Below are 15,792 nucleotides of genomic sequence, written 5' to 3'. Positions count from 1 at the left end.
ATTGTTTAGCTTAGTTTAGTTTAGATATACAGTGCAGAAACGGGCCCTTCTGACGACTGAGTCTGCGCCGACCAGCAATCCCCGCACATTAACACTATCCTACACACCCCAAAACTAGGACAATTTACAAGCCAACTAACCTACAAACCTGTACATCTTTGTGGTGTGGAAGGAAACAAAACATTGCAGAGAAAACCCACGTGGTCACAGGGAGAACGTACAAATTCCGTACCGACAGCACCAATTGTTGTGATCGAACCCGATGTCTCTGGCGCTGCAAGCACTGCAAAGCAGCAACACAATGGATAATCTCCATACTTTACCGCCTCCCCTGGGATCCTAACTCTGGAACCTTTCAGTCCATCTGTCATCTCTACCCTAGCCCTGCTGCTGCCAGTTCTGAGAGCCTGAAGCCATTACCTTCTCATGCGGGGAAGTGGGAGATGGATGGGGGGAGAGAGGTGGAAGAGTGGGGAGGGGTAGGGAGAGGGGGGGGAAGAGGCAGGGGGAGGTGGGTGGAGAGAGAGGGGTAAGGGGCGGGAGATGAGGGGGGTGTGGGGGAGAGGAGGGGGGGGGAGAGGACGGGAGGAGGAGGGGGGAGGAGGGGGGGAAGGGGGGGAGGGGGAAGGGGGAGTGTGGGTGAAGGAAGGGGGCGACAAAGGGAGGGAGAGGGGAGGAGGATGGGGAGAGGATGGGGAAGAGAGAGGGAGAGTGCGGACTTGAACTCGGCGAGCGGGCGGCCCGGACGGGGCCGACTGCGAGGGAGAGGCTGTGAGCGACACCTCGAGCGAGCGGCTGTGAGGGACCGAGCGGCTGTGACCTCCGGATATGCAGAATTTTCTCGATCTTCCTGCGCTTTTTGGCTCACAACCGCTCACTCACAGCTGGGGGCCACTGGCTTGCTTCTGAATCCTCCACGTCTCCTCCGCCCGATTGTAGAACATTACTCCCTCTTTGAAGCCCGCTATAGGATCTTTGGTCCGCAGCACAACGGGAGGCAAAAAAAATGACCGAGTGGGGGGGCCTGCACTTTGCTTGAAATTGTATGAAATTAACCATATAACCATATAACAATTACAGCACGGAAACAGGCCATCTCGACCCTTCTAGTCCGTGCCGAACACATAATCTCCCCTAGTCCCATATACCTGCGCTCAGACCATAACCCTCCATTCCCTTCCCATCCATATAACTATCCAATTTATTTTTAAATGATAAAAACAAACCTGCCTCCACCACCTTCACTGGAAGCTCATTCCACACAGCTACCACTCTCTGAGTAAAGAAGTTCCCCCTCATGTTACCCCTAAACTTCAGTCCCTTCATTCTCATGTCATGTCCCCTTGTTTGAATCTTCCCTACTCTCAGTAGGAAAAGCTTTTCCACGTCAACTCTGTAATTGTAACTCCAAATTGTATTTGAATTTGGTGGCCTGCACTGCTTGAAATTGTTTGAAATTGCATTTGAATTTGATGGCCTGCACTGCTTGAAATTGTTTGAAATTGCATTTGAATTTGGTGGTCTGCACTCTGCTTGAAATGGAATTTCAAGGAATAGCCGCGAGTGAACTGCCAGCCCACCAGCCGTGTGTCAATCAACTGCCAGCCCAACGGCCTGGAGTCAGTCAACTGCCAGCCCACCAGCCCTGAGCGACTGAACTGCCAGCCCACCATCCCTGAGTGACTGAGCTGCCAGCCCACCAGGCCTGAGTGGCTGAACCATCAGCCCACCATCCCTGAGTGACTGAGCTGCCAGCCCACCAGGCCTGAGTGACTGAGATGCCAGCCCAAGAATCCATTTGGCCCACAATGTCCATACTAGCCCTCTGGAAACCAGTCCCTTCAGCCCACAACACCCATACTAGCGCTCCAGAAATCCCCCCCACCCCTCCCCCCCCAATGGCCACCAATATTGGAATTGGTGGAGAGGTGGAATATTGTGTTAGTGGACCAGCCCTCCCATGTAAACATGGGGCCCAACGGGTCCCACTTAATCTACTAAATTTCTACCCAAATTACCAAACATTACTAATGTATGACCAGTGCATCTGAGGAGTATTCTACATATTTATAGTGCCAGATTCTTGATTAGTAAGGGTGTCAGGAGTTATGGGGAGACAGCAGGAGAATGGGGATGAGAGGGCAAAATAGATCAGTCAAGATTGAATGGCAGAGTAGGCCTAATTCTGCTCCTATAACATGAAGTTATGAATTTACTGTCCAATTGAAACTGGAAATAAGCAGAAAAACTGTTCCTGGATGTATTTCCTCCAAGAGTTTCTTCCCTTTGTGTTTGAATACTGCCTCCCCGAAAAATAAAAAAATGACTGGATTTGCAAGAATATAATTAATCTTGCATTGATATATGAAGTCTCGCCGTAATTCTGATAGTGCTCTACTCATTGGATCATTAATGTTGGTTAAGTTTGGTGTTCTCCATTGTGTACATTTGCAAAATAATGTCAATCATATTTTTGGAAAATTAAAATTCATAAGAGAATACCTTCATGTAAGACACCAATTGTAAACACAAATTTGGGTAATACAGCTGCATTTATCATATTTATAAATGGCTATTAAAAATAACTTGGGCTGTTTGCTTTTGTTTTCAACACTGGTCTTTTGAAACCTACTTTCCAAAGTGCATGTTCACTAAATATAAGGTGTCTTGCAATTCTATAACAAAATAAAGGTTTCAGAGGATGTGCAAAAAGATTATTTTTGTTCATTGTGGTATAACTAATAAAGATGGATATGCATTAAATGTGATTTCATGTGTTACTTTAGGGTGAAGAAAAGATCCGACATCATTGGAGCCTTTAAATTGAAACCTCTTTACCTAAGACATGATCATGAGGACAATGGTAATTGTTTTATATTACCATTTCTCACAGTATTTTGGGATATAGACTAAAGAGTGCCAAAAGGGCCAAGAAATTTATTTCACAAGTAAGATTAAAGAAAACATATTAAATACAAGAGGGTAATTAATAAGAGAGTAGGACTTCTCAAGGATAAAGGTGGAAATTTAGTCTTGGAGGCAGAGTTTGTAGTAAAGGCACTAAACAACTACTCTGCATCAGTATTCACCAAAGAGAAGGATGTGGAGGATATTGAGATCAGTGTTGGATGTAGTAATAGATGAGGCCATGTTGAGATCCAGAAGGATGTTATATTGGGGCTCTTAAATTATTAAGGTCTATCCCATATTATTGAGAGAACCAAGAGAGAAGATTGCTGGGGCTTTGATGAAGATCTTTGCATCCTCTCAAACCATGAGTGAGATCTCAGCAGCCTGGAGAGATGTTTTTCCATTGTATGAGAAGGGAAATAGTAATGATCCAGGAAATTATAGACCAGTGCGCCTCTGATCAATGGAAAGGAAGCCACTGGAGAGGATCCTTAGGGATAGGACTGACCTGCATCTGCATTGAAAGAGAATGGGCAAGTTATGGACAGTCTGCATGGCTTTGTCCAGGGCAGGTCATGTCTTACAAAAGTTGGTTGAGTGTTTTGAAGAGGTGATGAAGGTGATTGATGAGGGTAGGGTGATGGATGTTTTCAAATGGAAGTGACTAAGGCCCTCATGATGAGGGAAGTGAACAAGATCTCTCATGAGAGGATGCATGAAATCTAAATTGGCTTGTTAGTTTGGGTTCTGAACAGGCTTATCCATTGAAGACAGAGGGTAATGGTGGAAGGGTGTTATTCAGACTGTAGCTCTGTGTCCAGTGGTGTTCTGCAGGGATCAGTGCTGGAAACTGTTGGTTGTGATATATATAAATGACTTGGATGGAATGGTTTGGTTAGTAAGTTTGCAGATGACTCCACAATTGGCTGAGTTGCAGGCAATGAAGAAGGAAATAGAAGCATAGTCCATAGCTCTCTGAAAGTACCAACACAAATAGATAGGATGCTAAATAAGGCATATGGAATGTTTGCCTTTGTCAGTCAAGCCATTGAGTATAACTATCAAGATATCTGGTTGAAGCCTCATAAAACTTTGGTTAGACCACATTTTGGACTATTGTGTGCATTTCAAGTTGTCCCATTACAGGAAGGATGAGGAGGCTCCAAAAATGTGCAGAAGTGGTTTATTTTTCTACTTTAGAGGCTATCAGCTATAAGGAGAGGTTGAACAAACTTGGATTCTCTTCTCTGGAGCATTAGAGGCAGATGAGAGACCTGAAAGAAGTTGGTATTATTATGAGAAGCATGGATTGTTCTGGGAATGGAGGGATATGGATCACATGTAGGCAGAAGGGATTAGTTTAATTTGACATCGTCGACAGAAGGGCATGTTCCTGTGCCCTTGTTCTATGTTCTATGTTTCTGGTTTATTTTGGCAGAATGCATCTCATCTTACAAAACTAAAGATAGTTTCATGCCTGTATATATGTCCAGTTCAAGGATCACCTTGAGCTGAGGAGCTGGACGTACAAAACATCGGTTGGGTCATACTTGGAATATTGTGTGCAGTTCTAATCACCATGTTCCAGGAAACATGTGAGTAAGCTAGAGAGTGTACAGAAAAGATTCACAGGAATATGGCTTGGGCTGGTGGGCTTGCGTTATAATTGGATAGATTGTTTCTGTTTTCACTGGATCAAAGGGGGCTGAGAGAGGACACATTAGTATATAACATGATGAGAGATGAAGATAGAGCAGAAAGCCAGAGTCCCTTTGTAGGAGTGTCTAAAAATTGAGGGTATAAGTTTAATGCGAGAGGGTGGAGGTTTAAAGGGATTATGAGGGGTACATTTTTCACACAATGAGTATTAGGTATCTAGAATGAGCTATCAGGGGTGTTGGTGGAGGCAGGAAAAGTAGCAACATTTAAGAGGCATCTTGGCAGGTATTTTAATTCGCAAAGCATAGAGAGTTCTTGAATTAATGCTAGCAAGTGGGATTAGTATAGAAGGTGTGATTGCCAGTATAGGTGCGGAAGACTGAAGGGTGGCTGCAGAACTCTGACTGCATGAGAATGGAATCAGAGCAGATCAAAACAAAATTTATGTCAATATTTAGTTACAAGATATTCATGCTTAGGCAAAATGTTCAATTGGCTTTGAGACATGTTCATCTGGAAAAAGCTTCATGGCTTTTGTTGGGCATTAAAAAGAGCATTGACAGCCACTTTAATGCTGATTCTGAAAATCCCATCAAAAGCATGATTTCATTTGTAATGAACAGCATCGTTAAATTAGCGGGACAGGCAACTTCTCTGGAGAGAAGGAATGGCATTCCTTCTCTCCAGAGATGCTGCCTGTTCCGCTGAGTTATTCCAGCGGAACAGGCTGAGTTATTAATCTACTTTCGATTTAAACCAGCATCTGCAGTTCTTTCCTACACAGCAACGTTAAATTACTCCGTGTTACCCTGCTAGATCTTAACTTCAGTGCTGTGTTCCCTATTGCAACTTCTTGCAGTTTTTAACGTAATCCATTGGGTGCTATCTATGCAATCAACTCCACAGTGACAGAACACTTTACATGCAAAACCCATGTTGTTATAGGGGAATGTTACTATTGAATAAATGGAAGCTACAATTAAGGACATTCTTCTGCAGAGGTCATAGGGTCATAGAAGAGACTAGCCGTGCGCCCTTCCCCCCTCTGTATTTTATGCTGCTGTACGGTGACTTCACAATGAGACTTCTTTATGACTGAGACATGCTTCCCATGAAACCAAGTGGGAAAAATGGAGGAGCTCTGTAGCAGCTGCCTTTCAGAACACAGCATTCAGGATGAAAACAAATGATTTTTTCAGAGCTAAAGTTTCCCACTAGTGATTTTTCTGATCTGGATTGGGTCATAAAGTCACAGAGCATGGTAGCAGGCCCTTCAACCTATTAACCCACATGGATCATTGACACACATTTCCATCTATTCATCCCAGATTCTACCACTCACCTATACACTAGCAGCAGTTTATACCAGTAGCCAATTAATCTTCCAACCCACGTTGTGGGAAGCACCTGGAGTACCCGGAGGAAACCCATACTCCACACAGACAGCACCAGTGGTCATTGTTAAAACTGTTGCCAGTGCTGTGAGACAATTGCTCCACTATGCTGTCCCATAGCACTAAATAGAGCACACATTCAGCTGAGCAAATACGGATGTGTCCAATTTCTCAGCAGGTGAGTTGCCATCAGTTGCTCTCTTGAACACCCAACCCACAGTTGCTCTGTAAATGCCCAAAATCTAAATGATCCTGAGCGTTGAAACAAGGGAACACGAGAGGAAGCCATACTGGCTCCAATATAATGTAAACACATCACTCACACATTAAATTGAAACAATATATTTACTTTCTTGTACAATTGCTCCTGTGCATTGTGGGAGAACCATTGATATTAATCGCCTTTATGTCCATCTAACAATTTGCAGCTTTATTGTTTTTTAAATAAAAAATTATTACAGGTTATGGTAACACCTCTTTTTATTCTGTATTTCCAGAACTCATTACTGATTACAGAGTAAGCAAATTTACAATATTATTATAGATAATGACGGTGTTTCATTGCAATTCTGGTCAGATTTTGCATCCTAACTGATAGTTAAACATGTTAATGGTTATTTCTATCTCTACTTTGTATTTCACGTGTGTGTGTGTGTGTGTGTGTGTGTGTGTGTGTGTGTGTGTGTGATATACATACATTATAATACTATAATGTATATGAATGTATGTTATATATATATAAACTACACACATTATAAGTATATAGTATAAAAATAATAATGATAATGATAATAATAATAATAATATATTTTATTGTCATTGCATGTCAGTGCAATAAAATTTAGTATGCAGCTTCCAACCGATGTAAAAGAAAAGTAAAATCTTATTTATATAATCTCCCTCATTTTAACATATATATTATATAAAGTATATTAACATATATATTATATAATACATATTTATATATATATGTGTATGTGTGTTTATTTATATATATACACATATATAAAATTTATATATATATATATATATATTTATTTTAATATATACAATGTATGCATGTTTTAATATATATATTTGGTTTTCTTACTGTGTTATTTTCTCTGACAGTGTTACGTTGTTAATGGCTATTATTCCCTTATACCCTGTCAATCCTTTTGTGTACCAAGACCAGCAACGTTGTCAATATATTTGCGAATTTGGAACTTTACAAACAAACCCAATCATTTTGCATGCCCACGTATCTATTTGATAATGTTCAAAGTTCAAACTCCTGACTGCTTTCGCTCCTTCCTTACTGACGGATGGCTGAAGCCATTTATGATCCTTTACTGCCATCTGGTGGAGATCAATTATGTTGCACAAAAAGAAATTCCACCGGTGGAGAAGTCATGTTCAAATTTGTTCTAGTGTTAGTTTAGTTTAATTTAGTTTTAGAGATACAACGTGGAAACAGGTCCTTCGTCACACAGTTTTTCCTGCTCATTTTTGCACATTGCATTAAATATGTCAGTCATATGCCTTGGCATTTTGGAACTTCTCAATCCTTCCCCGAAACTCCAAACTAGTCCGAAACATTGTCAATCCATTCCCTCCACAGATGCTGCCTGACCTGTCAAGTCACTCCAGCACTTTGTACTTATTTTGATTAAACCAGCACTGTTATGGCAGTAGGCAGAGAGAGAAGAGTTGTAGTTCACTTAAATCAATTATTTTGTTTTATGATCGTCTATCTTATCTTCCTAAAAGAGGGAACATCGGGCATATTTATTGTTGGCTGTAAAAAAGTGACTATTGCATTAAGGCTGTTACCTTATCATGTAATTAACTGCTCTTTGATTTGTAACAATTATCTGTAAAGGTGGCTGCACAGGTTTAGAGAGCACCTAGCATTAAGTCCACAAAGTTACAACAAGTACCCAGAATTCACAAGAAAAATTGTGGACTGTTGTAGATTGAGGAATATTATCTTGAACTGATTCTCTCATTGAAAGAGGCGGTGCATTGAGTCTAGGTTATTTTCATTTCCTTCGTGCAACATAAAAGAAAAAAAAATCAGATTTTTATGCTTTGAAACATTATGATTCACAGCATTTTATTACAGCGGCTATGATAAGCATTTGTTTGACTGCCTTATGAAGTTAATGTTTTGACTGATGTTTAATTCAGCACTGGCAGATTCCCATGGGGAGTAGATTCCGCTCACTGAAAATGTGGTTTGTGTTCCGATTATATGGGGTAAAGGGACTTCAAGAGCATATTCGCAGGGTAAGTTACACATATTATTGTGGAAGATACCCACAGAGCATGTACTAAATGTGTTCCTAGAATACTTTGAATAAAATTATATTAATCCATCTCATGTGCCTACAAATGGTATTTGCATGCTTACAAAACAGATTCAATAGATTTTTTTAAATCATTTTTGGCATCACTGCCAAGGCATTTTTGGCATTACTGCCCATTCCTAAATTACTCTTCATAAAGTGGTGGTGCTCTACCTTTTTAAACTGCTCCAGTCCTGCTGGTGCATTCAGTTATGCAGGGGGTTCCAGAATTTTAACCCACTGACGGTGTTATTTCTAAGTCTGGGTAGCATATGAGGTGGATGAGGAGATGCAGATGGCAGTGATCCGTTCACCAGCAGCCCCTGTCCTTCTTGGTGACAGAGATTGTGGGTTTGAGAGGTGCAATTGAAGCGGCCTAATGATGGTGAATGTGTAACCAATCAGACAGATTGCTGTGTCTGATGGCATTGAGCTTCTTTAGTCAGAATGTGATCCCAAATTGAAGTAATGCGATTCTATGACTTTGCTACTCTTGTCCATCTCGTGGCCCATTTGTGTTGATAAATTAAATTCATTAAGTTTCAACAGTGCGTACTGCACTGACATTGTTCCACTTGGAAGGAATGGATGCTTGTTCCTGCAGCAGATTTGACAGTCAAATGGATTGCTTTGTTCTGAATGATGCAAAACATCTAAAATAGTGTTACTGTTGCAAGCAACAGTGAACCAGTGGTAGAGTTGCTGCCTTACAGCTCCATAGACAGGGTTCGATCCTGACTACGGGATCTCAGCAAACATCCTCAGTTCAAACATTAATTAGGAATACCCAAGTGAGCTACTCCTACCATGTCCAAAATGAACGGTAGCCTATGATGTGCTAAGTCAGCAGGAATTAGATCTTGTGGAGACTATGGAAGAAATGTCATGAGAGTTTGACTAAGAAGTGATACTGAAGTGGACTCATAACCATTCCTCTGAAAAGATCAAACAGATTTGACGTCATAGTGACGCAGCAGTAGAGTTGCTGCCACAGCACCAGAGACCTGGGTTCAATCCTGACTATGCTGCCTGTACGGAGTTTGTACCTTCTCCCTGTGACCATGTGCGTTTTCTCAGGGTGTTCCGGTTTCCTCCCACATTCCAAAGACGTGTTGTTAACATAGAAACATAGAAATAGGTGCAGGAGTAGGCCATTCGGCTCTTCGAGCCTGCACCGCCATTCAATATGATCATGGCTGATCATCCAACTCAGTATCCTGTACTTGCCTTCTCTCCATACCCCCTGATCCCTTTAGCCACAAGGGCCACATCTAACTCCCTCTTAAATATAGCCAATGAACTGGCCTCAACTACCTTCTGTGGCAGAGAATTCCAGAGATTCAACACTCTCTGAGTGAAAAATGTTTTCCTCATCTCGGTCCTAAAAGATTTCCCCCTTATCCTTAAACTGTGACCCCTTGTTCTGGACTTCCCCAACATCGGCAACTATCTTCCTGTAATCAGACTCTTGAACAGACCTCCGATAAGATAATGATGTAATCAAAATCTCGTCATCTACCTCGGTGCAGCTCTTGCACTTTTTTATATGCACCTTCCCTGTCGCTGTAACTCTGTAACGTGCACTTAGTTTCCTTTTTCATGTTAGACAAGTGTGATTGATTTTACTCATGTACGGCTGATTTATCTCATTAGCATGCAAAACAAAACATACCAATACCAATACCAAGTATTGCCTCACCTGCAATTGCATACCATAATAAATGTGTGTTTTTGAAGATTGTGACACCACCTTCCTTTGATATATTGAAGGGAAGAGGAAAGCATGTTTGAGTGAAGAGCATCTGATTGAAGATGGTGAAAACTCATTCATTCAATGTAGATGCAAAAGGTGTGGTGGGTAAAGAGAAGAAAATAAAGAAGACTATTATTGCTTGGGTTGAGAGAAAATATGAGAGCTGATGTGTGGGAGATGGGGCAGATGTATTGAGCACTATATCAACTATGGGGAAAAAACAAGTTTAAGGAGAATTACAGTATGTATATTGTGTGAGACTGGCATACTGTAACTCATGGACAAGACACATTGGGCAGTAGTCATTCTATAGAAGGGCTAGAGTTTACTAAGTACAAACCGTTGAATTCATCAATCTCCTTATTCTTTAGTATAGATCATCCCCAGCAATACTGAATGCCAAAGGTACATGAAGAGGGCTTGTTTACAAAAACAGGGATGTAATGGTGAGGCTCTGTAAGGCGCTGGTAAGGCTGCATTTGGAATATTGTGAGCAATTCTGGGCACCATATCTGAGGAAGGATGTGCTGGCTCTAGAGGGGGTCCTGAGGAGGTTTCCAAGAATGATCCCAGGAATGAGTAGGTTAACCTATGATGAGCGTTTGTCGTCACTGGGCCTGTACTCGCTGGAGTTTAGAAGAATGAGGGGGTCCTCATTGAAACATACAAAATAGTGAAAGGCTTGGATAGGGTGGATGCGGAGAGGATGTTTCCACTAATGGGAGAGCCTAGGACTAGAGGACATAGCCTCAGAATTAAAGGACGTTCTTTTAGGAAGGAGATGAGGAGAAATTTATTTAGTCAGGGGGTGGCAAATTTGTGGAATTCATTGCCACAGAAAGCTGTGGAGGCCAAGTCATTGGATATTTTTTAAGGCAGATAGATTCTTGATTAGTACAGGTGTCAAAGGTTATGGGGAGAAGGCAGGAGAATGGGGTTAGGTGGGAGAGATAGATTAGCCATCCATTTATTTAAAAAATGTTGAAAGAAAAATGCAAAAACAATAAAGAAAGATTTTGCCTGTTCTCCTTTTGTGCAACACATTATTTACTTAATTGTATATTTATTTCAACGTCTACCCATTTTGCTTTTATTATAGCATGTAGCTCTAGCACATGAGTTTGCGATGTTGGTACGTCAAGATGAACAGTTTGAGATTATTGGTGATGTGGTATTTGGTCTGGTGTGCTTCAGAATTAAGGTTCGTAAAAATATTCGTAATATTACATGTGCTATATTTTCATGTTTTACATGGAGGCGTCATCCGGTGCAACATATCGAACCACAAGCCAAGTGTTGAGTTTATTTTTATCACAATCCGCAATAAATTTGTACAATGTGTGACTAATTGTACAGATTTGCAATATCACCATTAAAATTATGAAAATTATGTAAATACATAATAGGTATCCAAAGGCAAATATAATTATCTTTCTTGTATGTTGACTAAGTAAATTCTATCTTATGAGAGCATATTATGACATTTGAGTGAATCAAGGTTAAAATTAAATTATTTTCAAAATTCATTTTTTGTTTATTTATGAAGCTATATGTAGGAAATGCAGTTCAAAAGCTTTACATGAAACATACCAGCCTTGAGAAATTTTTACTATTGAGCAGCTCTTAGTTCCCATAGTTCTTACTAAAAATAGTCCCTGTTCATACAAATTCTCTCACAATAAATATGTGGCATTATTTTTCTCTGCCATTAAGGATGAGGCTCCAAAATGTGATTCTGGCACATCAATCATGTTGTAGATAAATCCATGAACCAGCAGTTTAGTTAAATTTATCCATTTGTTGTTGAAATTCTTTCTGTTAAAATCTATTATACTTGAATTTGAATGGCACCATCCATCCAAAGAAACTATTTCTCCTCAGCAACTCTATTTTCAAGAAGATGTCAAGGAACTTCTTCTTCTTTCATGTGGCGTGCACAGCCTAAAGTTGTAGGCCAACTTGTTCTATTTGATCTCACGTTTGTGCACGTAGAGTTGATTGCAGTAGTCGAAACAGGGCGGACCACGTGAAGGTTGCAATCTTCCACCCTGTCAAGGAACTGCCAGAGTATGTCAAATTGACAAGGTGCATCGACTAAAGATGTCCTTCCACAGTAGCTCTGGGGGCACTCATGCCTCATCAAAATGCGAGGGCACTCATGTATTTCAATTAATAAATCTGTATTTAGCATTGATATTGAGAGCACCCACAATCACCACCCTCTCTTCACCACCTTCCACTCTTCCACCACCTCCGGTGGGTTTATCATCCTGTTGAAATCTTCTAGCGATTACGTTGGGAAAATCTGGATCTTTAGATGCAAAACATTGCACCTCGGTCATTCCGTCTACCTGTTCTCTTCAGACAAAAATATAGAAGCTTGATAGTGCGTATCACCAGACTCAAGAACAGCCTCTTCTCCTGTCTTATCAGGCTTTTGAATGATGTTTCCATTAGCTATGGTACTGATTCACCTCTGCCCCATTGTGGACATTGGACATTGGACTATGGAGCTGGTACACTATACTGCCAAGAGCTATATTCTGTATAGTTCCCCTTTGTTTGACTAAGGTGGTGACTATATTTCTTGAGTTTAGCTTGATTGTATTTACGTATAGTAATGCACTTTGGTACTTGTAATAGTCTAGTCAAATCAAGTCAAGTTTATTCGTCACATACACATGCGAGATGTGCAGTGAAATGAAAAGTGGCAATGCTCGTGGACTTTGTGAAAAAAACAAACAAACAAACAACAAACTACAAACAGAATGGAACAGAATTACATATTCTTTTACATATTACATATTGTGGGAGGAAGGAAAAAGGAAAAAAACAGCAATTTAAAAAAAAACCAGTAGAATGGTACAGTAGAGTTAGTCCCTGGTGAGATAGGAGTTTACAGTCCTAATGGCCTCTGGGAAGAAACTCCTTCTCAACCTCTCTGTTCTCACAGCATGGCAACGGAGGCGTTTGCCTGACCGTAGCAGCTGGAACAGTCCGTTGCAGGGGTGGAAGGGGTCTCCCATGATCTTATTGGCTCTGGAGTTACACCTTCTGATGTATAGTTCCTGCAGAGGGGCAAGTGAAGTGCCCATAGTGCGTTCGGCCGAACGCACTACTCTCTGCAGAGCCTTCTTGTCCTGGGCAGAGCAATTCCCAAACCAAATCGTGATATTTCCGTCAAGATGCTTTCCACAGCCACTGAGTAGAAGCACTGGAGGATCCTCAGAGACACTCTGAATTTCCTCAATTGCCTGAGGTGGTAAAGGCCTTAGTCATGAGTGCTGCAGCGTGTGATGTCCATGTCATAACAGAGATGTGGACTCCCGGGTATTTAAAACAGCTCACCCTATCCACAGGATCCCCATTTATCCTCAATGGTGTGTACGTCCTCGGATGATGTGCCCTCCTAAAGTCCACGATAATAAACCTAAACCTAAACTATAATGTTACACTTTTATGAGCACAACTATGTTAGGCTGTTCATTGATAAACCTGTTACTCTCTCATTTTAGACACATCCCCAGATATATGTGAGAAGGAATCTGATAGATTATCGGGGGTGAGAATAGCTTTGCCACCTCTGTGCTGTGTACAATTAGATTATAATGTAGAGCGTTTACAGTGAATTCACTTATTCATGAATGAATGATTTATTGTCACATGTAACAAGTCACAGTGAAATTCTTTGCTTGCAAACCTTGCCAAGGTATGCAATAGTTGCCCATGAAGGGCGCTTACAAAGTTACAAATTCCCCCCAACGCCAGTTCCCCCGCTTTTCTCTTCCCCCTCCCCCTCCCTCACGGTGGTCACCCCACACGGGTCCCCGTTGTTCATTGTTCTTCCCAGCGGTACCCCCCACATCGGGTCCCCCTTCATTCCTTCCCTCGGCACCAGCGTCCTCATTCCCACGTATCCGTCCTCATCCATCGGTCGGTGCCCCTATCGACCGTTGCACCGACCTCACCACAACACTGCCGGGTCCTCTCCTGAGGCCTCCGCGGCGCTGACCCAGGCCCCAGGCTTCGACCACTCCGCCAAACCGAGCTCCCTTCGGACCCGGGCTCTGACCAGATTGTAATAATGCATATCTAACAAATAATTCATTGTTGGTGTATTTCATATTTTAGGGCTCCAATAATCTAAATGAAAGACTCATTAAAGAAATAACCAACATGAGGAGGATTCACATTGTGCCTTGCCAACTTCGAGAGAAGTTTGTGCTCCGTTTTGTTGTATGTGCTGAAACTGTCAAAAGTAAACATATCCAATATGCCTGGCAAAATATAAAGGAGGCTGCCGCTAAAGTGGGTCAAATGTCAGAAAATATAAGAAAATAAAGTGCAAGAAATATGTCTAATGTAAAGCAGCACATTTTGAATTGTAAAGTATATTTGTACTATACAAATATATTTTAAGTTCATGTAATATCTGATGCGTGGAGTAGATTTTGCTGAGAAGAGAATGCTGAAAACAAATAACTGCAATGTAATATAATCATTAAATAACTTGTGATTATGTAATTGGCAGTGTAAATCTGATTTTCATGGATTGATGGTGTGTATCGTAATTACAATTTTGTAAAATATATTTTGATTAAAATGATTGTTAATCATATTTGTCACTTTTGTCATGCCTTACATATTTTAACTTGTGCATCTGATTGCTGTTATATTTGAGGCCCACTTTCCTTGCTTCTTCAAGGATGTTAACGGTCCTTTAGTTGTTTAAGAGCTGACACAGAATTATTAATTAGTTCACACAATAAACTCAGCCAAGATGTTGAGTTATATAGCATGGAAACAAGCCCTTTGGCCCAACTCATCCACCTCAACCTTCCTGAGCTAATCCCATTTGTCTGTATTTGGCACATATCACTTGAAAGCTTTTACATATATGTATCAGTCCATATGTCTTTTATATGTTGTAATTTTACCCACCCATTTCCACTTCCGCTGCCTGCTTGTTCCACACAGCTACCACCCCCTGTGTGAAAAACCTGCTCTTCTCATCACATTTAAATGTTATCCCTCTCAACTTAAACTTGTGCCTTCTAGTTTAAAACTCCCCTACCCTGGAAAATGACTGTCGCTTCCACCTTATCTGTGTCCCTCATGACTAAATAAACCTCTACAAGATCACGCCTCAGCCTCTTTTGCTCCAGGAGAAACTGTCCCAGGGTATCCAGTCTCTCCTTCGAGCCCTCCAGTCCAGTCAACATTTGTGTGAATTTTTATTGTACCCGCTTTAGCTTAATCATGTCCTTCCTAAACTATGTCAATTGGAACTGTACACAATATTTCAGTTGCAATTTTACCAACATCTTGTAACATGATGTCCCACCTTTTGTAATCATTTTTGATTGTAATCATGTATTGTCTTTCCACTAACTGGTTAGCACACAACCAAACCTCTTTACTGCACCTCAGAACACGTGACAATAAACTAAAACTGAACTGAAACTAAAACTGAACTTTTGTACTCAGTATCACGTCCGATGAACACCAGCCTGTCTACTTGTGTCACCATTTTCATGGAACTGTAACAGTAACAGTAGATTATTTTAATTTCCTTGATATTGACAGGCTGCTATAGTCCTAAAATGAGGCAGAATTTGTTGGGTCATTGGGATAGTGCAGTAGCACCAGATATCATTATTCTATTAGTTTCAGGATAGTCATGGAGAATAATAGCTCTGATCCTCAAAGTTAAAAGTGCTAAATTGAGGGAAAGCTAATATTGATGGGA

At 41.0% G+C, this 15,792-nt stretch overlaps 1 protein-coding gene across 1 annotated transcript in view; it reads left to right on the top strand.

Moving 5' to 3' along the window:
• LOC129710425 (aromatic-L-amino-acid decarboxylase-like) overlaps positions 1–14,685 on the top strand; it is a 32,477-nt gene extending 17,792 nt beyond the window's left edge. The window contains exons 9-13 of the mRNA XM_055657393.1: positions 2,787–2,863; positions 6,461–6,480; positions 8,133–8,231; positions 11,143–11,244; positions 14,175–14,685. Coding sequence (XP_055513368.1) covers positions 2,787–2,863; positions 6,461–6,480; positions 8,133–8,231; positions 11,143–11,244; positions 14,175–14,384 — 508 coding nt within the window. The 3' untranslated portion in view covers positions 14,385–14,685. The remainder of the gene's footprint in view (positions 1–2,786; positions 2,864–6,460; positions 6,481–8,132; positions 8,232–11,142; positions 11,245–14,174) is intronic.
• Positions 14,686–15,792: the final 1,107 nt, after the last annotated feature.

The sequence above is a fragment of the Leucoraja erinacea genome, chromosome 2, assembly GCF_028641065.1.
Source record: "Leucoraja erinacea ecotype New England chromosome 2, Leri_hhj_1, whole genome shotgun sequence".
Taxonomy (NCBI): Eukaryota; Metazoa; Chordata; class Chondrichthyes; order Rajiformes; family Rajidae; genus Leucoraja; species Leucoraja erinaceus.
Note: the sequence above shows the minus strand (reverse complement) of the source record. Positions and strands in the feature narration are given on the sequence as shown.